This window comes from Hypanus sabinus, chromosome 1, assembly GCF_030144855.1.
Source record: "Hypanus sabinus isolate sHypSab1 chromosome 1, sHypSab1.hap1, whole genome shotgun sequence".
Classification (NCBI taxonomy): domain Eukaryota; kingdom Metazoa; phylum Chordata; class Chondrichthyes; order Myliobatiformes; family Dasyatidae; genus Hypanus; species Hypanus sabinus.
In genome coordinates, this window is record NC_082706.1 from 11,356,693 (window position 1) to 11,382,085 (window position 25,393).

General features: G+C 42.0%; 1 protein-coding gene across 1 annotated transcript in view; it reads right to left on the reverse strand.

Annotated features, from left to right (window-relative positions):
- Window positions 1–9,572: 9,572 nt before the first annotated feature.
- mxd1 (MAX dimerization protein 1) overlaps window positions 9,573–25,393 on the reverse strand; it is a 42,232-nt gene continuing 26,411 nt past the window's right edge. The window contains exon 6 of the mRNA XM_059964511.1: window positions 9,573–15,922. Within this exon, the coding sequence (XP_059820494.1) occupies window positions 15,732–15,922 (191 nt within the window). The 3' untranslated portion in view covers window positions 9,573–15,731. The remainder of the gene's footprint in view (window positions 15,923–25,393) is intronic.

Sequence of the window (25,393 nt, forward strand, 5' to 3'; positions counted from 1 at the left end):
TGAGCCCATGACACCCAATTGCACCTCCCAGCCTGCATGGCTTTGGAATGTGGGAGGGAAGTGGAGAGCCTGGAGGAAGCCGAAGAGGATTGCACGGAGAAATGAGTGCGTGCAAGATGTAGGCTGCATGCCCTGACATGCTGAAGTGACATATAAGCAAAAACTTAAATGTCTACGTGACTGGGAGTGACTAACAGTGACTCACCCTTTTACGTGGATGTTGTTCATTATGTCATCAGCTTTAGCCAGCTCACTCAATTACACATGGGATTTTCCCACTCCTAGAGTCTGTCTCAAACTGAAATCCAGACTCTGTTGCACCATCCATCGCTGCAGCTGGAGACCTCAGTGGGAGATTATGTAATTCAGCCTTTCCATCTGATAACTGCTGACCAATATGCACGTGCTGGTAGCAGAAAATATCATTCCCTGAATTCTAGGCATTCAGAAAATGCTGGATCTTGTCCTAATGATGCTGTCAGAGGATCTATCTTTTGACAAAGATGCAAGGTCTACTGTAAGTATCACGTAGCGCAGAGGAGATTTATCAGGATGCTGCCTGGATTAGAGTGCATGCCTTATAGGGAAAATATGAGCGAGTCAGGGCTTTTCTCTTTCGAGTGAAGGAAGATCAGAGGTGACTTGATGAAGAAGTACAAGGTGATAAGAGGTATTGATAGAGTGGACACCAGCATCATTTCCTAGCTACTTGGCTAATACGGGAGGATGTACAATACTTTTAAGGTGGGGGTGTCAGAGGTCGGTTTCTTTTACATAGAGAATGGCGGGTGTGTGGAAGATGCTGCCGGGATGGTGGTAGAGGCCAATTAAGATTAGCTTTATTAAAATTAACTTTATTTGTCACATGCACATCAAAAGCATACAATAAAATGTGTCTTTTGTGTCAACAACCTACCCAGCCTGAGGATGTGATGAGGACAAACAGCAAGGGTCACCCTGCTTCTTGTGCCCACGACTTACTAACCTAAACTCGAATGTCTTTGGAATATAGGAGGAAACCCAGATAATCAGATTCCATACATTGTATAGGCATACGAATGACAGAAAAATGGAGGCTATGTGGGAGGGAAGGGTTATTTTGATCTTGGAGTAGGTTGAAAGTTTGGCACAACATCGTGGGCTGAAGGGAATGTTCAGTGCTGCAATGGTCTATGCACGTTGGGTGTTTGTCGGTCTTTTTTCAATGGATTCTTTGGGGTTTCTTGTTTTGCAGCTGCCTGTAAGGAGACGAATCTCAAGGTTGCATAAAGTGTTCATACTTCGACAATAAATGAACTTTGAATCTTGAACTTCAATGTTCTCCGTTTTATCATTTGTCCTTTCAAATGGATGCAACTGTGCTTGTTTCACAGACCGGGGAGTACTCCCAAATAGCCTGGCTACTGTTTACCCCCAACCAACCCACCCAGTCATTAGCACAAAGAGATGACATGTGATAATGTGTGGACTGGCTTGAAAGTTTAAAAAGTTTAAAAGTTCAAAGCAAATTTTATTATCAGAGAACATACAAGTCACCACATAAAACCCTGCGATTCATTTTCCTATGGGCATACTCGGTAAATCTATAGAAATGCAACTATAACATGATCAGTGAAAGATCAACCAGAGTGCAGAAGACAACAAACTGTGCAAATACAAATATAAGTAAATAGCAATAAATAACAAGATCATGAAATAACAAGATAAAGAGGCTTAAAATGAGATCATTGGTTGTGGGAACATCTCAATAGATGAGTGTAATTATCCTCTTTTGTTCGAGAGCCTGATGGTTGAGGGGTTGTAACTGTTCTTGAATCTGGTGGTGCGAGTCCTGAGGCTCGTGTACCTTCTGCTTGATGGCAGCAGTGGGAAAAGAGCATGGCCTGGGTTTTTTTTTCAGAATTAGAATTTATTTCTTACATCCATCTCACAACATGAGGGAGAAAGGATCTTTATATTGCTTCTGCATCGCCGTGTACAAGCAATAAGGAAGGGAGATGTGGGAGGATAATACCCAAACCCTAAGATTGTATACATAATTGTTTTGTATACACGTGTGTACAGTCAGATATACAATCAGATTATTGATTATTGGCCAGTGTATTGATTAATCTGATGGCCTGGTGAAAGAAGCTGTCCCGTAGCCTGCTGGCCTGGCCTTAATGCTGCGGTACCACTGACCGGACAGAAGCAGCTGAAACAGTTTGTGGTTGTGGTGGCTGAAGTCCCTGATGATCCTCAAAGCCCTTTCTACACAGCTGCCACTGTAAATGTCCTGAAAAGGTTTGCTAGACACAGCCATGGGAGCTGGGTTCCAAAAGTACATCAGTAACTGCGAATTATGTGCGTATATATATATGTATGTACAGACACTGGCGACTGTGAATTACTTGGGACCCCTTGGGTCATGAGAGTCAAGTCAAGTTTATTGACATTTAACTATATACATATATATAATGTATAAAGAATCAAGACAGTGTTTCTTCAAACCAGGGTATAAAGTGCAGTCGTACACATAACACCCGTAACACACGATAACTTACGAAAGTACAGGTGACATTTACAGATGAATCACACATAAATAACAAACTAAAGTGCATAAATATGAAATATTGTACTGAATCAGATTAACCAGTGACACTTTGGATACAATAACACCAGGAGTTCAGAAGCCCAATGGCTTGGGGGAGGAAACTTGTTTTTATGCATCAGGGTCTTCTGCCTGATGGTAGAAAGTCAAAGGGGATGCTGGATGGATGGGTGGGATCCTTAATAATACTAAGGGCCCTGAGTACGCAGTGTTCCTGATAAATGTCCCTGATGGATGGTAGGGAGACCCCTATGACCCTCTCAGCTGTTCTCACTCTCTTTTGTAGGGACTTCCAGTCTGATGCTCGACTGCTCCCGAACCAGATGGAGGTGCAACTTGTCTGGATGCTCTCAATGGTGCTCCTGGAAAACACATTTAAGATGGGGGCTAGGGGGAGCCTTGTTTGCCTCAATCTTCTTAGGAAATGGAGGTGATGCTGTGTCTTCTTGTTCGTGGTGATATTATACCAGCAGTTATGGTCGAAATGACAATAAAAGTGACTTGACTTGAGGTGAAGTCATCCATGATGTGAACTCCCAGGAACTTGGTGCACTTAACTCTCTCTACGGGGAAGCCATGTATTCGCGGGGGTTGGGGGGGTGGTTCGTCTGCACCTTCCTGAAGTCCACAGTGATTTCTCTTGTCTTCTCCATGTTCGGGCTTAGGTTGGTCTCACACCAGTCCACCAGCTTTTCCACTTCCTCTCTGTACTTCGTCTTGTCATCATTCTCAATACGTCCAACCACTGTTGGTCATCTGCAAACTTGATGACACGGTTTCAGCTGGATCCTGTGACACAGTCATGCACCAGCAGTGTGAACAGCAGCAGGCTTAGCACACAGCCTTGGGGAGCGCCAGTGCTCAGTGTAACGGGATGAGAGACATTGCTGCCCACATGGACTGACTGTGGCTTAACTGTTAAGAAGTCCCGTATCCAGTCACAGAGGGTGGTTTTGATACCCAGTGAGGATAGTTTCTGGGGTACGATGGTGTTGAATGCTGAACTGAAGACTATAAACAGCAGCCTGGCATATGAGACCCCATTTTGGAGGTGGGACAGGACAGAGTGCAGGGCAGAGGCTATTGTATTGTCAGTGGATTGATTTGAGCGATAAGCGAACTGGAAGGGGTCCAATGTATCTGGGAGAGAGGTTTTAATATGTTCCATAACCAGCCGCTCAAAGTATTTCATAACGGTTGATGCTAATGCCACTGGATGATAGTCATTTAGGCAGGTTACCATTGCCTGCTTTGGCACTGGAACAATGGTTTATGCCTTGAAAATTGAGGGGGCAATTGACTGTTCCAGAGTGTAATTACTCTCTTTTTTTCAAGAGCCTGATGGTTGAGGGGCTGTAACTAGTCTTGGACCTGGTGGTGTGAATCCTGAGGCACTTGTACCTTCTGCCTGATGGCAGCACAGAGAAAAGAGCGTGTGGTTTGGTCACAGCAAACAGATTGCTGAACATAGCCATGGGAGCTGAGTTCGAAAATTACATTGCAACTGTGAATTATGTGCATATATGTGCATGTATATACAGACATCAGTGGCTGTGAATTATTTGGGAGCCCTTCGGTCACGAAAGGTAATGTATACCGTACAAATGAGTTACTAAAAGACTGCAAAAGACAAGACGCACCTGGCAATGTGTTGGCACCTGGTCCAAAACAAGTTCTGATGAAATGTGCCAAGACCATCAAAATGCAAGGTGCCACGATTTATAGCAGGCCAATGTGGGTTCCCGTCCGGACAGAGGCATGGGAAATTGTGGCGGGGAATGACTACCGGAGAAGTTAAATGAATATTGTGTCAGCTTTGGGGGAAAACCTTCCAGAAAAGAGAGCAACCTGAGCTATGACAGCTCAGGGTGATGGAGCTCAGAGTTCAAATCCGGCCGGCCGAGAGGAATTTGTACGTCCTTCCTGTGATCACCTGGGTTTCCTCCGGGTGCCCGTGTATCGTCACACAGTCCAAAGACGTACCAGTTAGCAGGCTAATTGTTCTTTGTAAATTGTCCGGTGATGAGGCTAGGGTTAAACTGGGGGTTGCTGGGTGTCATAGCTCATTGCTCTATGCTCTATCTCTAAATAAATGCATCAATAAGCCCTTTTGCTCCTATGCACATATACAAACAGTCCTCTAACCCCAGGCTTTTAATGAGGATATTAATGAGGATTCGTTCATTAACAGCATACTGTAGGAATGGGGGTGATGCTGTGCTTGCAGGTTTGATCTGAGTGCTGTTTGTATGGAGTTTATGTGGTCTCCCTGTGACTGAATGGACTTCCCTCAGAAGTTTAGATTTGTAAGCTAATCGAAGCACAGTAGTGTAAGCAGATAGCACAACCCTTTACAGGGTTCGATTCCCACTACTACCCGTGACCCCATCCCAAAGACTTACGGGTTAGGGTTAGTGAGCTGTGGGCGTGCTATGTTCACCCTGGAAGTATGGCAATACTTGCAAGCTGAGTAGCACAATCCTCACTGATTTGACCTGACACAACGAAGCATTTCACTGTACTTTTCGATATACATGCGACAAATAAAACGAATCTTCTCACTGGCTAAGCGCAGATTGGTCAGTAGACTGCTTTAAATTGTCCCTGGTGGAGGTGGATGGTGAGTAAGTCTGGGAGAAGTCGATGGGTATATAATAGAGAGCTCGTTGCAAGGATGCAAGTGGGGATAATAGAAGCAAGAAGAATTCTGAGCCAGCTGAAATTCAAAGGCCCAAATAGCCTTCTCCGGCACATCACAAATAAGGTATCTCAGTTTAGAGTTTGTCACAGGTGGTGCACTGTAGGTTATCTCTGCTGGTCAGGATCGTATGAGGAGATTGAGTATGGAGTGGCCAAATTTGTGCATGGTACGAACTGAATGGGATAACGTGATGCAAGAATGCTGTGGATATTGTACCAAGGTGAGTGACAGGTAACTGTGTGGGGCCCCCATCTCCCAGGACATGCTCTCTTCTCACTGCTGCCATCAGGAAGAAGGTACAGGAGCCTCAGGACTCACACCAACAGATTATGGAACAGGGACTGCCCTCACCCATCAGGCTCTTGAACAAAGGGGATAACTTCACAGCTTCGCTTGCCCCATCGTTGAAACGTTCCCACAACCAAATGTCTCATTTTCAAGGACTCCTCTTCTCATGTTCTCGATATTTATTGCCTACTTTTTATTATCATTATTTCTTCTTTTAGTATTTGCAAAGTTTGTTGTCTTCTGTACTCTGGTTGAATACCCTACTTGGGTGGTCTTTCATTGATTCTGTTCTGATTACTATTCTATACAATTATTGAGTATGCTTACAAGAAAATGAATCTCAGGGTTGTATATGGTGTCATTTATGTACTTTGATAATAACATTTAGTTTCAACTTTGACAACACAGTAGATGAATGAAAATGTGGACAACAATAGAAGTTTGTCACTTTAGGTAGAAAATGCCAACAGAATGGCGATGAATTCTTTAAATGGTGAGAGATTAACTGGTGTTCAGAGGGACCCAATAATCTTGTCCATGAGTCAGTGTAGAAACCACAAGTGATCATGAAAGAAGACAGCATGCTGGTCTTTCACTCAGATATCCCCATAGTACAGAGATCTGAAATGAGAGGCTTCTGTTGAGAACATTGTGTACCGTTGCTCTGGCTTTCTCCATTGGGAGAAAAGAGGCTGGAGACCGAAGGCGGTGGCTTGTCTTGGGGTTAGAGGACTGTGTATATGCGTGGTTGGGAGAGAGGAATGTTGTTTTGATACCTGTTGTGTCCTACGCTGTTCTACTGAGCATGCTATGTTGGTGCCGGAATGTATGTCGACACACAGGTGCGTGGTTTGTTAACACAAGTCACGCATTTTAATGTGCGTTGATGTACACACAATAAATAAACTTGACTTTGAATCTTGATTTGCCAGGTTGTCACGTTGTCAGGAAAGATAGGGTGTCTTGATAGCATACTGATTAGCACAACACTTTACAATCCAGGCAACCTGGGTTTGATTCCTGGCACTGCCCGTAAGGAGGTTGTACGCTCTCCCCATGACTGCGTTTCCTCCCGCAGTACACAGACCCACCAATTGGTCATTGTAAGTTGTCCTGTGATTATGCTAGGGTTATGTCAGGATTGCTGTGTGGCGTGTCTCGGAGGGCCGGGATTCACTATTTCGGTGTTACAGTCAGTCTGAAGCGTTGCCTTTTTATTTCGAGTTTCCCCGACTCAAGAATCAGCATATCGATTACCGAGCCCTCCGACAGCCACTCTCGCTGTCTTCAATGCTCTGGCTCCTGCCATGCTTCAGAATGAGATAGTGGTGAGAATTCATGTCCACTTAAGAGAAATTTGGATTGGAAATTTGGGAGGGGTATGGAGGACTATGGTCTGGGTACCTATTGATGGGACTAGGCAAAGTAATAGTTTGGCAAGGACTAGATGGGCCGAAGGACCTGTTTTAGTACAACTATGACTCCAAGAGGAATGCAAAAGTGAAACAATCATTTAAATGTTATGACATGGCAGAAAAAGATCTGGAAATCCCCGTGCATGAAACACAAAAGTTGGCATTCAGGTGCAGCAATTAATTAGGAAGGCGAGTGAATGGAATGAAGGGGGGTGGAATATAAAAGGAGGTGTTTACAGGGTGGAGCATACTGGAGGGGATGATTGAGTGTGTTCTGTATGTTATAACCTACTCTGTGACTATGCCAGGAATAGGATAAACTTGACACACCGGGCACATGAACTGCAAATCCAAAAATCCCTGCTGTTGGTTGCTTTTGGCAAATACAGGTGCCTGGATTCTGTTACAATTAAAATCCAGGGATTAGAAATCTGCCCATCTGAGGCAGCGACAACTTCCAAGTATGGTACCGCACAGGCTGAAAGGGCCTATTCTGTGCTGTGTCTCAATGAAAAACAATTATACAGACTGGGCCAGTAGTATGAAGGAGGACATCATTGATACAACTCTTAAAAATAGGTATAAATAGATTAAAGAGTGGGTAAGAGATCATCAGATGGAATGAGAGGTAGGAAAATGTGATGAACCAATTTTGGTTGGAGTTCGATTTTTACATTTAAGAGGAATTTGGATTGGTACAGGGATGGGAGAGGTATGGAGGGCTATTGTCTGGGTGAATGTTGATAGGACCAGCCAGAGTAATAGTTTGGCATGGACTAGAAGGGCCGCAGGTCTTTAATCAGATTTTAATTCAGGCACTTGGCCTGGTGAAAATACTCAACAATAGTCCTGGCCATTTCAACAGTTTTATCCTCCAGATTTACAGTCATTAAAGCTTCTGGCTTGCAGAACCAGGAAATGCTAATATTAATTAAGGAAGATTTGTCCCTCATGATAAGACCACGTGACATGGGAGCAGAATTAAGGCATTCCAACATAATTGATTTATTTTCCCTCTCAACCCCACCCTCCTGCCTTCTCCCCGCAACCTTTAACACCCTTACTAATCAAGAACCTCTCAACCTCCGCTTTAAATATACCTGACCCCACAGCCATCTGTGGTGTCACAATCCACAGATTCACCATCATTTGTCTAAAGGAATTCCTCATTTCTGTTCGAAAGGGTCAACCTTTTATTCTGAGCCTGTGCCTTCTGATTCATAGACCCTCCCTGCTACAGGAAACATCCTCTCCATGTTCACTCTATGTAGGCCTTTCAATATTTATTAGATTTCAATGAGAACCTCCCCTTCCACCACCATTTTTCTAAACTCCAGCGAGTACAGGCCCAGAGCAATCCAACGCTGCTCATACATTAACCCTTTTATTTCCAGGATTATTCTCATGAACCTCCTCCTTATCCAGACCAACATGCGTACACCAAGTTGCTATTTCCTGCCTGTAAATTTCACCAAAGCATACAGTACTGTGCAAGTCTTTGGTGTGTGTGTATTTTATATATATATATGTATATATATATACACACACACTATAGCAGGGTGCTGAAGACTTCTGCACACTACTGTAGTGATATTATGTATTGCACTGAACTGTTGCCCCCAAAAACAACACATTTCATGCCGTATAATAAACCTGACTCTGATGTTGTGAACTGAGAGTGGGAAGTGGAAATGGAGAGGGGCATCATGGTTGAGAAAAGAAGGGAGAGGAGAGGGAGTGAGAAGCACCAGAGACATTCTGTAATGATCAATAAACCAACTGCTTGGAACAAATGACCTTGCCTGGTTTCTCAGGGCTGGGTGGGTCTGCACTTGTGCCACCCTAGTTATACAAACGTCAATGATTTTTGTACAGTACTGTATTTAACATAGAATCTTACCTCTGAGAGATTGACCTGCGATTAATAGACGGTTCAAATTCAACCCAAAAGTTGCAAGTTCAATGTTTGGGTGACTGCACTTGTTTTCCTTTAGGGGACTCACTAATTCCTTAATTTCGTCTTGTACTGCTGACCAGGTGTGACCTGGAAAAGCAGGAAGAATACCTTTGAATGAAGATGGGAAGAGATCCTCACCATTTTAGATCATAAGACAGAGAACCAGAATAGCCCATCGAGTCTGCTCCACCATTTGATTATGGCTGATTCATTCCAGGGATAATTCTCTTAAACCTCCTCTGGACTCTCACCAATGCTGGTACATTCCTTTCTTTCCTAGATAAGGGGCCAAAAACTGCTCACAATTCTCCAAGTTTGACCAATGCCTTATAAAGCCTCAGCTTTACGTCTTTCCTGTTATATTCTATTCTTCTCAAAATGAATGCTTACATTGCATTTGCCTTCCTTACCACTGACTTAACCCACGAGTTAACCTGTTGGGAATCCTGCATGAGGACTCTCAAATCCCTTTGCACTCGAGTTCTTAATTTTTTTTTTGATGACAGTCCACTTTTAAGTTGGATATCGGTACTTGAATCACTTGAAGTCCAGAACAATTCTGTGTTGCTGGAGGTTGTGGAGCTCGATTACCATGAACATATCACAACAGAGACGATATAATAATGAAATAAATTGTTTTTTTTTTAATTTTATACAACAGTCAAACAATACATTAAGTATACATACACACAAACATGTCTAACACATACAGTAGCGTGACACATGTGCTACCTGGAATAAGCACCACTGTATGGTCCTGACAGAGGGATAAAAAAGGTATTTACAATAATCAGCATATGAAAAATAAAGAATTATGCCCTCCCCTCCAATAATCATTTGTGCAGGTTCATGCTGAATCTTTTACCTTGCATATAAAAATTTAGTATCTCTCCCCACCTCCCCTAAGTGCTTCAGTTTCTTATGTACCAGCGCAAGAATAGAAAGATCAGGCAAATGATTGGAACAAAATATTAGGGATTAAAATTAACAAGATCCTAAAGAAATAAGACATTTCTACTCAGTCCAGAATGGAAGAAAAAGAGATTTATTCTAACCAAGCAACTATCATGCAAGGTACATTGAACAATTCTCTGAGCTAAAGCAGAGACTAGGTGATGTCCCCTGGTCAGTGAGTTAGGTTTGCCTGCAGCAAGTCCTTTGGTTGGACACAAATGCCACAGGAAATGGAGGAAATCTTCTAACCGGGGGGAGTGCAGTTGTTGGTAATGAAAAAAGGTCAAAATTCTATGCCAATCTATTCAGATTTTAAAATGAAACTACAAGCCTGCCTTGCTCATCCAAATGCCCACATTTCTCACCTCTCCTGCACAGAACTGTGACCATTCTTCAAATGTGTAGGGTTTCAAAGGCTAAACACATTTGTCTGAGAGACAAACTCATCTGTGTGCTGAACTGAGGCAGTGGTCTGCAACTGATGGGCTCCTGGCCCAGCTGCAGCATTGACTGGCTTTGTGGCTGTGAACTCACTTTTGTGAACTTTAGTTCTGAATGTTAATTGCATGAATTGTGTTTTTTTTGCACACTGGGTTTTTGACGGTCTTTTTTTTAAAAATGGGCTCTATTGCGTTTCTTTATTTTGTGGCTGCCTGCAAGGTTGTATATAGTATAAATACTTCAATAATAAATGTACTTTGTAGTTTGAAGAACTGGAGAAACTCCAAAACAAAATAATTCAAACATAGTTTTCAAATTGTCAGGCAAATATTAAAATATCTTAAAAAAACTAGATCTGTAGAAGCAACCTTTGCCAATACTGCCAGGGAGTTTCTGGAAGCACTTAACACATTCCCAGTGCCATTAATCCATTCCTTTCCACACTTTCCCTTATGCAGCACCTGCCTGGCTAAAACAGGTGATCAGTCTATACCAAGGTTACCCAAAACCAAGTTTTGCCTTCCAATTACCCAAAAGAGCAGGACTGATTCCAAATGCTATGATTTTCTGCAATAAGCACTTAAGGGTTATGCGAACAAAGCCCAATTACTTAAACTTTTATAAAAATAGTTTATGAAATCAGTGTAGAACCACTGCTCCTTGTAACTTTTTAAATCTCAGCTGCACACTGTTTAATAGTGAATCATGAAATATTGGCAACCGGTTGCAATTACAGAGGCAGTTTCTATTTCACAATATGACATGGAAATTTAACCAGAAAACACTTGTCCGGTCAATAAGGACTCAATTGTACACACTTTTCATTTATTTCTAAGTTGGACTTCAATTGGGCTTACTGTGCCCTGCTTCCTCCCCAACCCTCTCACTTGGTGCACACATGGAAGACTGACCAGATCATTCACATGGACCCACAGAAATGAAGTACAAGAACGTACAAGTATCATGAAACGTTAAGTCCCAGATTGAACAATAACTGCACCATGTAAAACAGTCTTGATTAGTTGGGTGTCAAAGGTTATGGGAAGAAGGCAGGAGAATGGAGTTGAGAAGGATAATAAATTAGCTATGATGGAATGGTGGGGCAGACTTGATAAAAGCAGAATTAGGCAATTTAGCCTTTGTCTCATGGTTTTAAAAACCATGTCTCAGCCAGCACTGGCCCCGTTCCACCACTGAAGAAAACCTGCGGTGATAACTCAGATATATTCCAATTTAACCAAATGAGGTCATGTCTACTATCAGGTGCAGTCAGTGTGCAAGCTGGGAGTTCAGTATGAAAAATGATATGTGAACAAACTCACAACAAAAAAAAACAAAATCTCCGCACAGTTTAAATCTATAGACTCTGGCGGACTAAGTGCACAAAAATCATTAAAATTCCAACAGAGGAGAAGGCACAATATCACCATCCTGAAATGGTGTGTGTCCAATATATTCCTCACCATCAAATGCTCCAAGGTGTTCCTACTGCGTTTTCAAAAAGTGCTCAATTCAGAAACAAGGCAGTCAGGCTTTTCCTCCCCAATGAGGTTCTCTCGTTTGCACAACAAATGAAGAGAGAGACTTTGGTGAGAGGAAAGGTCACACTGCAATGACACTTTTTAAAATACAATCTGCACATACCAGGCATCATTCCACTCCTCACCCACTAACAGGCTCACTAACGTTTTCAATTTTATCTTATACTGCATGTGGTTGCCAAAATATTGAAAATTAATTGCATCATTGTGGATACGTCAGTTTGTTATCATCAGGCAGGTAAGTGTGACGCGCTGTAGGCATCCATAGCACCCACGTCTTCAACTAAAGACTTTGCTTGGTATTTGAAAATGTGTTTCAACTTCTGATGTGCTGGTGGTTAACAGCGTAAATGTTGAGGGTTAAAGGTGGGAAAACATCTTCAGGTGTATGTTATTGGAGAGTGCTACATGCTTAATTGCACTGTGCTCGAGGGAAGAATTTGTCCTGTAGCCTATTGCTGTTAGCAAGCACAGTAACAACTCTAAAACATTAAACTTTAATTATTAATTTAAATTTCACAATGTACGATGGGAATATTTTGCAATTCCTAGTTTTAAAAAAAATCCATGCACGCCCATCATTAGTGAGGAAGATTAGTGCAAATGTGGGAAGGGTCATCATATCCTATACTCAATCAGGAATCAAATTCAAGAAGTGCAGCTGGAAATGAGAATTTTTAAAAACAATTTATGTGTTCTCTCTGCTCGGCAGAGTGACAACTTGGTGCAATGTATTGAATGCTCAGCACTCATCATATACCCACCATGCAGGAGAAGTACTGAATTTCTGTCTACAGATTGATACCAACAGCAAACACACCTCTGGACTGAGGATTTTGTATCTGCCATTTAGCCCCTCATATCAATTTATGCAGTAAAACTGCAAATGTGCAATACATTGATGGTATGAACCTGCTTTTCTTTTTTTTTCCACCCCAAAACACAGGGCAATACTGGGGTCACTGTTACACTTACATTCAGTGCTGGCAACATTCAGGTAGAAGCGCAGGTAAAGTTAGTTCCTGTGTAATGATCGAAGTGAAAAGGACAAGGAGGGCAATCCAGGGAAAGATGCAGATTGGGAGAGAAACGATTGGTGTTGAGAAGTGAAAAAAGCTCTATAAATAAGCTGTAATTAACCAACTGTGGATGCATTTTCCAATTGCAAAATTGGAAAATAAGAAGAAGTGAAAGAAGATATCTAAAAGAACAGTCTGGTTTTAATGGGGCTACAGTTTTACTGTAGCCAGAACTCTAAAATAGATCTATGGCCACCTCCTGGAGATGGCCTTTCACCGAGTGAGTTTGGCCTAGTATATGCAGCATCATACTTAACCTTCAAGATTTGTACAGGGGAAGTCTCACAACTGGCACCAGACACAAGTCAAGATCACAAAGGTTTGAACTTAACCCTGATGCAAATCCTATGAAGATCCGACTAAGGTTACAGAGTTGCTGTCAAGACACTTTGTTCAGCTGCCTTCCTGGACTGACTACAGTTGTCCAGAAAAGTAATTGCCTGATACAGGTTGAAGAGAATCATTAATTCATTGTTGTAACAGATGTTTGCTGGTTGCTTTAAGCAGGTGGTCTCCAAGACACCCCATTTGTATTTTTGTGCAACTGTCACAAAGTGTTAATAATTGATTTGTTGCCATAAGCAACGCATAGGTAAAAGTGGCCTGCCACTAGGAAAAGTTAATGCCCCCTGTCTTCGGTGTGAGAAAGGGCAAAGTTTTGTAAAACTGTACCAGAGCTTTGTACCAATTATTTCTTAAACTTAGAGCTTATTTTGCCTTACAGTTAGGATAAATTGCTAGAAACTGCACTAGAGCTGCTATGGACAGATCTTTTAAGTTTAGATTATCATTTAAGGAGTGCAAAGATAAAACATACAATTTCATTAATGCTTTAACATGCCTTTCACCTTTCTCACTGAATAGTGAGCAAAGGATTAGGTTTCATATTGCAAGTACTTGCATGAATGTCTGTGAAATTGAACATCTAGAATACAAGTATTATTTTTGAACAATAAAAGGAGCAAGCAAGCTTTCCATAGTACATATGGATTGGGCTAGAACATAATCCAAACAAAACAATAACAAATAAAAGTAGATTAAAATAAGCGATGAAAAGTAAATATCAAAGACACCTCAGCTTCCTAAGACAAATGGAAATGCTTGGTCTGCACATTATCGGATAAACAGTCAACTCACTGAAATCTCTGGCCAGCATCGAGTGCATCTGCCAACTTCGTTAAGAATGTCATACCACTACGGATGGAATTAACTTCAACTTCTGACTCAAAGAATCAGAGCACTAGATATACTGCTTGAGCACTGCCATTTAATAGGAGTTGTTTGTGCTTCCAACAAGCTGCTGTTACTTTCCCAGTGTGGTACAGGGACAGAAATGGGTCAAGTCTGTGAGGATTTGAGAGAAATGTTAGTTCAAAGCTCATGATTCAAGTATGCTCACCAGCAGGCGGGGACTCTGGGGTTTTCCATGTCAATGTTTAAGGAGGCACACATAACATGCCAATGAATTTGGACTGTAGCCCATGCAAATAGGTTTTAATTCCAACTATCTAGTGTGCTTATCCTCCACACTCTTGGACTATACTACCACGTGGAAAACAAGAGTTCCCAGCCAAATTTCACGGAGAAATTCAATGAGCTACTCAGATACTGGCTTCTCAAAACAATAGGAACAGAAAGGAACAGAACAGATCTTAAACGGTTACAGACCTCAGAAAGCATAAAACATGAATTCCTAATGTCCGAGATGTTAAAAAGTTTATGATTTATAGTGACCATAGTATCTAACTATAGCATTATTTTCAAAATCTCTTGCAATCTTAGAATACGAGTTTTTTCTCATGGAAAATACTGCATACGCTAGGAATATTCACGATTTATGGCAGAATCAGAGTGGAGAAGCAAGGTGTTAAATTATTCTGAACCTTTCTTTCCTTCTGAAGACTGCATTGGATTTGCTGTGAATTCCTAGCATCCGCAGTATTTTGGTTTTGCATGAGAACTCTCAGTGAATTCAACAAGCCACCTGAAAATGAAGGTGTTCAAATTTAATGGTTAAATATTTTTTTAAAAATCATTATGGAGAATTTTTACTTCTGTTCCAGAGTTTTTTTTAGAAAAATGTTGTGGAGTATTTCAAGCAAGATTGATTACATGGAGTGCACCAAGTATCAAAATGTTTGGGGAATATGGTATCAGAAAGCTGGGATATTTAATCAAACTGAAATTCACCTATTCCTTATCCCATATTAGGTAACATATTAAGACATGAAAGCAGATACAGATTTGCTCTAACACGTCCAATTTGTTGAAAACATGAGAGAAATTCTCAGATCACAAACTTGAAAATCCCATTCTATGTAACAAGCATTACTCAGCACCCTTAGGCAAAGTTTCTTTGCAGGCTAACATGCAGTGTGATGCATCTGCCTGTCTGGCACACGTGTAGCTATTTAATAGCTCTCTTTCCAGTCCAAGGATGCAAGCATCATCCAAGTGCTTCAAAATACAGTGGAGGGGTGGAGAGGGGAAAAGGGACAATTTAAATGGTTGTGCAAGAGCAAGTATGATATAGAAGAGCTAGACCAACAAATATATGAAATGTGCCTTCAGTCCTTTCCCTCTCTAAACCTTCCGTACTTTCTTAAAGTAATCTGTAGGTTCTTCAGGGAAAATCTGAAGCACCAGGAGACAACAAGCATGATGAATAGGGGAGAAAAAGACATGTTGTGCTACAGAACACTAAGTCCAACCATGGAGCAGTAGCTCATCATATGAAAGTAGTTATCCGACTGGATTGGTTTTCCTTATAGGCTGGCAAGAGTTTTATGAGGAGTTGGGAGTAGCTTCATTCTCTTGATGCCTGTACTGAAGTACCCCTCGTCACTGCCGCTGCTCTTCACACTGATCTGCTCATCAGAGTCACTCACACTGCTGTTGCTCCAATCCAGGTCTCTTGATATGTATTCAGTGCTTTCCACGTCCACATCGATTTCTTCTGCAGGTTAAAAAAAAGATCACGCACAGTGAGGGGTTTTGCCTTTTGTTTTGTGCATGCAATTATTTTAGATTTCCTTCCTCCTTTATAAATCGCGTGCTCAAATTAGAACATAGTACAGTCCAGGAACAGACCCTTTGGCACCCAATGTCTGTGTTGAACATGAGGCCAAATTCAATCAAACCTCATCTGCCTGCACATCATCCACATCTCTCCATTCCCTGCATTTTCATGTCTATCTAAAAGCCTCTTAAGTTCCACATGGGTGATGTGCAAGCAATGTACATTTTAATTAGTGTTCTATAAAAGTTTAAAGGAGCAAGTTTTTTTTTGTACAGAAGCGAGTGCCTGAAATGAGCTACCAGAGACAAAGATGGAAAAGCATCTTGTTTCAGGCACTCATCTCTGTACCAAAATAAAATTCCCATCCGCATCTCCTTTGAACTTTTCCCATTCTCACCTTAATTACTCATCATCTCCTATTTGAAAAATTGTAACAATAATACCTTTATTTTGTATTTTATAGAACACCATTATAAAAGGCCTCATTTACACTGGTGAGACCTGCCGTAAATTGGGGGACTGCTTTGCTAAGCATCTCTGCACCATATGCCACAAGTGTGACTTCTTGTTGGCCAAACATTTTAATTCTGTTTCCCATTCCTATTCTAATGTGTGCCAAGATGGGGCCACCCTCAGGGTGGAGAAGCAAAACCTTATATTCCGTCTGGGAAGTTTCAGACCTGATGGCATAAATATTGATTTTCCCTTCCCCCACCCCCACCCTTCCTCTATTCCCCACTCTGACCTTTCACTTCTTCTCACCTGCCTATTACTTCCCCCTCCTCCCCCCAGGGTCCCCTTTTTCCTTCCCATTCTTCTATTATCCACTCCACTCTCCTATCAGATTCTTTCCTCTCCAGCCCTCAACCTTTTCCCACCCACCTGGTTTCAACCTAACAGCTTCAGCCAGCATCTTTCCCCTCTCCACCCACCTTTTTATTCTGACATCTTCTCCCTTCCTTCTCAGTCCTGATGAAGGGTCTCAGCCCAAAATGTTGACTGTTTACTCTTTTCCATAAATGCTGCTGAGCTGCTGGGTTTTGGATTTCGAGTGTCCAGAAACTTTCTTGTGTTTGTGATAATAAAAAGGGCACAGGAACACACACACACACGGACACAAAATCTCTCTTTGTATATCATTCTGGCCAACCCTGGAATCAGTCTCATGATCTTCACCACTCCAGCTCCTTAGCAAGAACATTCTTCAATAAGGAGACCAAAATTGCACAAGTCATGAAAGTCTGGTCCTGCCAAGACTCTGTACATTGCTCCTGCACTTGAATCTTCCCAATGTGAAAGCCAGCAGAGCATTTTGCCTTTTTAATTGTCTGCTGTGCCTTCTTGCTTACTTTCAGTAACTGATCATAGTCTTAAGAGTAATAGAGGCATACAGTGTGGAAGGTTTGTTAAGGTTGGTATGGCTTCGGGTGGTAATTGGGAAAAGCTCCCTCTAACCTTTTAAATGCTCCCAACAGCGGGCACCTCAAATAGCCTCTGACAGCCAAGTTCAGCTCCTGGCTTTCACATGTGGCTTCGCTACTAAGCTTGATGGAACTGTTTCTACTGACTGGAGAAGGGACAAAGGCGGATTACTGGCATCTAAAACCAGTCACCTCAGGCAGATGGGTCTAGTCAGCTGTGGTTAGTAGCTAATCTAGGACAAGGAAAACTCTGATCTCAAACCTTTGCTGCCTTGTGGCTAGATCCACCCATGGGGAAGGCTTTGGGAGTAAACCCAGAGGGAAAAATCCAGAGCTGGAGTCCCTAAGGCAGTCCTACATTGAGTTCAATGCTGGCAGGCAACTCCTGCGATGCTGCTGGTACCAAATTGTATTAGTCTCTGCCATTCCTCTGGGTTGGGCAACAGCTTGCTCTTCTTTTTGTACGGCCTTGGCTTGCATATCTTGACAGCTAGGACTCAATATTCATGGTTGACCCTGAGCTACAGAGGTCTACTACAGCATGGAACTAGGTAAATTAGCCAAACTTACCCACATCAAACAAAATGCCCACTTAAGCTAGTCCAATTTGCAAGTGCTTGGCCCATATGCCTATACAGCTTCCCTATCTATACATCTTTCCAAGATGCTCAAGGACAGGCAGATATTATTATGCCGAGACATCCATGTCTCATATTTCACGATCACTCACTACTGAAATCATTCTTTCCTGATATTAATCACCAAAATGTAATATCTAACCTTTATCCACATTATACTGCACTTGTCCACTCTCTCAACTTGTCCAAGTCATATCAGAATTTCTCTGCATCCTTCTCAAAACTCACACTCTCACATTCTCACTCAGTTTAGGATGGTCTGCAAATCTAGACATACTACATTGAGCTCCCATCTTTAAATTATTAAGAAATAATCAATAGCTAGGAATCAAGTGTTAACTCCTACAGCAGCCGCTAGCCACTGCCTGCTCATCAGAAAAACACTATTTATTGATACCATGACACTCCTTTTAGTACCTTACATCCAAACCCACTTTTCAATTCTGCACCCTTACTCAAAGCCTTCTTAATGTCAAATAATATCACATTCGTGGGTAGTCCTCATCCATTCTAGTTACATCATCCAAAAAAAAGATCCCAAATGATTTGTCAAGCATTCCTATAAGTATATTCAGTTTAACGTTGTTTGATTCTGCCAGCGTTCCATTATTCCATTTTTTATTAAGACATTTTACACACTAACAATGTCAGATTAACCAATTTACTTTTATTTTTTCTAGCTCCCCTTCAATCCATTGGAATTCTTCCAGAGTCCAAAGGACTTGTGAAATTCACTAGAAATACATCTTACTCATTTTGTTTTTTAGCTCAACTGCCTCACGTACTCCGAGTCAAAGATTGGGGATATTTATCACAAATATGAAGAAGTCTGCAGATGCTGGAAAACCAAAGAACACACACAAAATGCTGGAGGAACTCAGCAGGTCAGACAGCGTCTGTTGAAATGAAAAAAAAGTTGATGTTTTGGGCAGAAACCCTTATTCGGGACTGGAAAGGAAGGAGTAAAATGCAGGAATAAAAAGGGTGGGGGGGGGGGGAAGGAGAATTGAATGGCTTGTCATATGAAGAGTGTCTGATGGTTCTGGGCTGGTATTCACTTGAATTCAGAACTATCAAATAGTGTAAAGCCTTGTTACGAGTGGATGTGGAAAGGAAGTTTCCTATGTTGGGAGAGTAAGACCAGAAAACAAAGCCTCAGAATAAAGGGGCGTCCTTTAAGAATGGAGATGAGGAGGAATTTCTTTAACCGGAGAGTGGTGAACCTGTGGAACACTTTGCCACAGGCAGCTGCAAAGGCCAAGTCGTTATGAATATTTAAGGCAGAGGTTGATTGATTCTTGATTGGTCAGGGCATAAAGGGATACAGGGAGAAGTCAGGAGATTGGAGCTGAGAGGAAGGTTGGATCAGCCATGATGAAATGGTGGAGCAGACTCGATGGGCCAAATGGCCTAATTCTGCTCCTGTATCTTATGGTCTTATAGGATAGCTACAAGGTGATAGATGAAGCCAGGTGGGTGGGAAAGGTGGCTGGAGAGGAAGGAATCTGATGAGAGAGGCGAGTGGACCATAGGAGAAAGGAAAGGAGGAGTGGACCCAGGGGGAGGTAATGGACTGGCGAGAAGAGGTAAGAAGTTAGGGGAATAGATGAGGGGAGACAGGGACCTGCTGCGCTCTTCCAGAATTTCTGGATATTATCAGCCATCAACAGCATCAATTTCCCAACACCATTTCATTCAACCTCTTTCACAAACCCTATTGTTTCCAAACACATCAGGGAGTTTTTATTTGTGTTTTTCTTTGGGAAGACAGAGCCAAAGCACATGTTTAGTTGGTCTGCTACCTTTGATCCTCATTATAAATTTCCCCACTTCTGAATATGGGAATCAAATTTTATCTTCACTGATCTGCTCACACATCTTGAGTCAGCTTTTGTCTTCTGCAAACCATCTCTTATCTCCTTTTACATAATCCCTTTCGCTGACTTTTCAATTGCTCCCAATCCACAGTTTTGCTGCTTTTTCTGCCCATTTTATATTTCTTCTACTTGGATCTAATACTACTTTCAGTTTATCTTTGAAGCATTCTTCCAGTATTTTTTTCTACTAGACAAAAATGGTCAATTGTTGTTCCATTGTGAAGCTTCAAGTAATGTTTCTCAATTGATCATAGTCAACTTCTATCTATCATACAAAAGTTATTAAAATATTATAGCCAGGCACATTGAAATAACATGGTAATTAGGGCTCTCATTACTTTGTGAAAGGCTCAATCACGTTAGACCATTGGCTCCCAACCTGGGTCCACAGACCCCTCAGTTTAACAGCAAAGGTCCATGGCAAAAAGTAAAGTTGGGAAACCCTGTGTTAGACCAATGTTCTTTTAAGTAACATATATTGTGAACAAAGGGGATCCAGTGGATGTACAATACTTCCCAAATGCAAACATTATTGCATACTATAAGAGCTTGTAGTGTGTCGGGGCAGAGATATGAATCCACCAAAAGAGGTGTAGGGCACATTCCTTCCCTCCGCTAGCCTGCAGGTCACCCTTGAGCAAGACGTAGCACCTGCTTCACCCCCACCCCCACCCCCACCCCCAACCAGATCAGTATCATGTGAAGCCATGGGAGCAGGTGGTAAATGGTTGTATGAGCAGCTGGTACATATTACAAGTCCTGGTTATGCAACCACAGATGCCAGGCAGACAATCTCTGAAGGGTATTGATAATGACTGGGGTTACCAGTCTTGTGAAGACACTGTCAACAAGGCAACTGCAAACCACTTGGGTAGAAAAAATTGCCAAGAACAATCATGGTCAGAACACCATGATTGTCTATGGCACATTATGATGATGATAGCATAGGATGTGATGTAATGGCATGGGCAATAAGATGGATTGTGAGGACTCAGTGAAGTTATGGACCTGTTTCCTTGCTGTACGGGTTTGCCTCAAGACTGGTGACCGAAAATACACTAAAGCGCATATTAATGGGTTACTTTTCTGATTGGCAAAATGTAATTAGTTGGTCAATGCCCTGGTATTATGCTTTTACAATATAGACAAATGATTTGGATAAAGAGATTCAATAGATTGTTACTACAGTTACTAGTAGCACAAAGGTAGGTAGGAAAATAAGTTGTATAGAAAATGCAAGGCAGCAAAGACCTGACAAATCATAATAATGTAACAGAGTTCAGTTTGGAAAAGGAAAGTTAAATAGATCTAAATAGCCATGACGTCCCAGATTATGGTCCACAAGAGGCTAGAATGCAGGTATTAATATAGCTGGGGGACTGAATACAAATGTAGGAGGTTATGCTATAGTCTATATAGGACATTGGTGAGACCAAATCTGGAGCACACTGTGCGTTATTAGTCTCCTTGTTTATGGATGAATGCAGATGCTTTAGAAGTAATTCGGAGGAGCTTTACTTGACTGATAACTGGAATGAGTAAACTATTTAATGAGGAAAGTTTGCATCCACTAGAATTCAGAAGAGTGAATGGGAGCTTGACAAAGATGAAAGATGAAAGATGAGCTTTATTTGTCACGCCAAAGATGTTTGGGTTAGAAGGTTAATGGTCACATGGCTGAAATTGGGTGACGCAGGCTCATTGGGAGGGAGAGAGGACAGATGGATCAATACAGGATAACTAATGTAATGAAAGTCTACCCAATACTGTCAGGAATACTGGGACTGAAATAGCAATTAAATCGGGGTTTATCTATTGATCTGCAGAACAAGGTTGCAGGGACAAATGGCCAATTTTTGCTCCAACTGATTAGAACCATGTGATTTGAATGGAATGCTGGAAATAGTCACACAGAGGGTGGTGAGTTTATGGAATGAGCTGTCAAGAGGATGTGGTTGCAGTAGGTACAATAATATTATTAATAGACAATAGACAGTAAGTGTAGGAGTAGGCCATTCGGGCCTTCTAGCCAGCACCACCATTCACTGTGATCATGGCTGATCATACACAGTCAGTACCCCGTTCCTGCCCTCTCCCTATATCCCTTGACCCCACTATCTATAAGAGCTCTATCTAACTCTCTCTTGAATGCATCCAGAGACTTGGCCTCCACTGCCTTCTGGGGTAGAACATTCCACATATCCACCACTCTCTGGGTGAAAAAGTTTTTCTGCATCTCTGTTCTAAATGGCCTACCCCTTATTCTTAAACTGTGGCCTCTAGTTCTGGACTCGCCCATCAGCAGGAACATTCTTCCTGCCTCCAGTGTGTCCAATCCCTTAATAATCTTGTATGTTTCAATCAGATCCTCTCTCATCCTTCTAAATTCCAGTGTATACAAAAAAAATACTGCACACAATACTCCAGGTGTGGTCTCACCAGGGCCCTGTACAGCTGCAGAAGGACTTCTTTACTCCTATACTCAATTCCTCTTGTTATAAAAGCCAGCATGCCATTAGCTTTCTTCACTGCCTGCTGTACCTGCATGCTTGCTTTCATTGACTGATGTACAAGAACATCTAGATCTCGTTGTACTTTCCCTTTTCCTAACTTGACTCCATTTAGATGGTAATCTGCCTTCCTGTTCTTGCCACCAAAGTGGATAACCTCACATTTATCCACATTAAACTGCATCTGCCATACATTTGCCCATTCACCCAACCTGTGTTTGGCCCATATCCCTCAAGTCCTGCTCCTCCTTGTAACAAGTGCTTCTTATAACACTAAGGGGCAGAAAACACTGGTGGGAGTTGTGTACAGGCCACCTAACAGTCATAGTGAGGTTGGGGATGGCATTAAACAGGAAATTAGAAATGTGTGCAATAAAGGAACAGTAGTTATAATGGGTGACTTCAATCTACATATAGATTGGGTGAAGCAAATTGGTAAGGGTGCTGAGGAAGAGGATTTCTTGGAATGTATGCGGGATGGTTTTCTGAACCAACGTGTCGAGGAACCAACTAGAGAGCAGGCCATTCTAGATTGGGTATTGAGCAAAGAGGAAGGGTTAGTTAGCAATCTTGTCGTGCGAAGCCCCTTGGGTAAGAGTGACCATAATACGATGGAATTCTTCGTTAAGATGGAGAGTGACATAGTTAATTCAGAAACAAAGGTTCTGAACTTAAAGAAGGGTAACTTTGAAGGTATGAGACGTGAATTAGCTAAGATAGACTGGCAAATGATACTTAAAGGGTTGACGGTGGATATGCAATGGCAAGCATTTAAAGATCGATTGGATGAACTACAACAATTGTTCATCCCAGTTTGGCAAAAGAATAAACCAGGGAAGGTAGTGCACCCCTGGCTGACAAGGGAAATTAGGGATAGTATCAAGTCCAAAGAAGAAACATATAAATTAGCAAAAAAAAGTGGCACACCTGAGGACTGGGAGAAATTCAGAGACCAGCAGAGGAGGACAAGGGGCTTAATTAGGAAAGGGAAAAAAGATTATGAGAGAAAGCTGGCAGGGAACATAAAAACTGACTGTAAAAGCTTTTATAGATACGTGAAAAGAAAAAGATTGGTCAAGACAAATGTAGGTCCTTTACAGTCAGAAACAGGTGAATTGATCATAGGGAACAAAGACATGGCAGACCAATTGAATAACTACTTTGGTTCGGTCTTCACTAAGGAGGACATAAGTAATCTTCCGGAAATAGTAGGGGACCGAGGGTCTAGTGAGATGGAAGAACTGAGGGAAATACATGTTAGTAGGGAAGTGGTGTTAGGTAAATTGAAGGGATTAAAGGCAGATAAATCCCCAGGGCCAGATAGTCTGCATCCCAGACTGCTTAAGGAAGTAGCCCAAGAAATAGTGGATGCATTATTTCTGGATTAGTTCCTGAGGATTGGAGGGTGGCTAATGGAACCCCACTTTTTAAAAAAGGAGGGAGAGAGAAACCGGGGAATTATAGACCGGTTAGTCTGACATCAGTGGTGGGGAAAATGCTAGAGTCGGTTATCAAAGATGTGATCACAGCACATTTGGAAAGAGGTAAAATCATCAGACAAAGTCAGCATGGATTTGTGAAAGGAAAATCATGTCTGGACGAATCTTATAGAATTTTTTGAAGATGTAACTAGTAGAGTGGATAGGGGAGAGCCAGTGGATGTGGTATATTTAGATTTTCAAAAGCCTTTTAACAAGGTCCCACACAGGAGATTAGTGTGCAAACTTAAAGCACACGGGATTGGGGGTATGGTATTGATGTGGATAGAGAATTGGTTGGCAGACAGGAAGCAAAGAGTGGGAGTAAATGGGTCCTTTTCAGAATGGCAGGCAGTGACTAGTGGGGTTCTGCAATGTTCAGTGCTGGGACCCCAGTTGTTTACAATATATATTAATGATTTAGACGAGGGAATTAAATGCAGCATCTCCAAGTTTGCAGATGATAGGAAGCTGGGCGGTGGTGTTAGCTGTGAGGAGGATGCTAAGAGGATGCAGGGTGACTTGGATAGGTTAGGTGAGTGGGCAAATTCATGGCAGATGCAATTTAATGTGGATAAATGTGAGGTTATCCAGTTTGGTTGCAAGAACAGGAAAACAGATTTATATCTGAACGGTGGCCAGTTAGGAAAAGGGGAGATGCAACGAGACCTGGGTGTCATTGTACACCAGTCATTGAAGGTGGGCATGCAGGTACAGCAGATGGTGAAAAAGGCAAATGGTATGTTGGCATTCATAGCAAAAGGATTTGAGTACAGGAGCAGGGAGGTTCTACTGCAGTTGTACAAGACCTTGGTGAGACCACACCTAGAATATTGTGTGCAGTTTTGGTCCCCTAATCTGAGGAAAGACATTTTTGCCATAGAGGGAGTACAGAGAAGGTTCACCAGATTGATTCCTGGGATGGCAGGACTTTCATACGAAGAAAGACTGGATGGAATAGGCTTATACTCACTGGAATTTAGAAGATTGAGGGGGGCTCTTATTGAAACGTATAAAATTCTAAAGGGATTGGACAGGCTAGATGCAGGAAGATTGTTTCAGATGTTGGGGAAGTCCAGAACGAGGGGTCACAGTTTAAGGATAAAGGGGAAGCCTTTTAGGACCGAGACGAGGAAAAACTTCTTCACACAGAGAGAGGTAAATCTGTGGAATTCTCTGCCACAGGAAACAGTTGAGGCCAGTTCATTGGCTATATTTAAGAGGGAGTTAGATACGGCCCTTGTGGCTAATGGGATCAGGGGGTATGAAGAGAAAGCAGGTACAGGGTTCTGAGTTGGATGATCAGCCATGATTATACTGAATGGCAGTGCAGGCTTGAAGGGCCTACTCCTGCACCTATTTTCTATGTTTCTAAATTACATATTTGGCACAGTTTCAAAAAGCATCCCTTTAGAGCTGAGAAGGGGAGGAATTTCTTCCATTAGAGAGGTTTAGAAGTCATTGCTACAGAGACCTGTATAGGC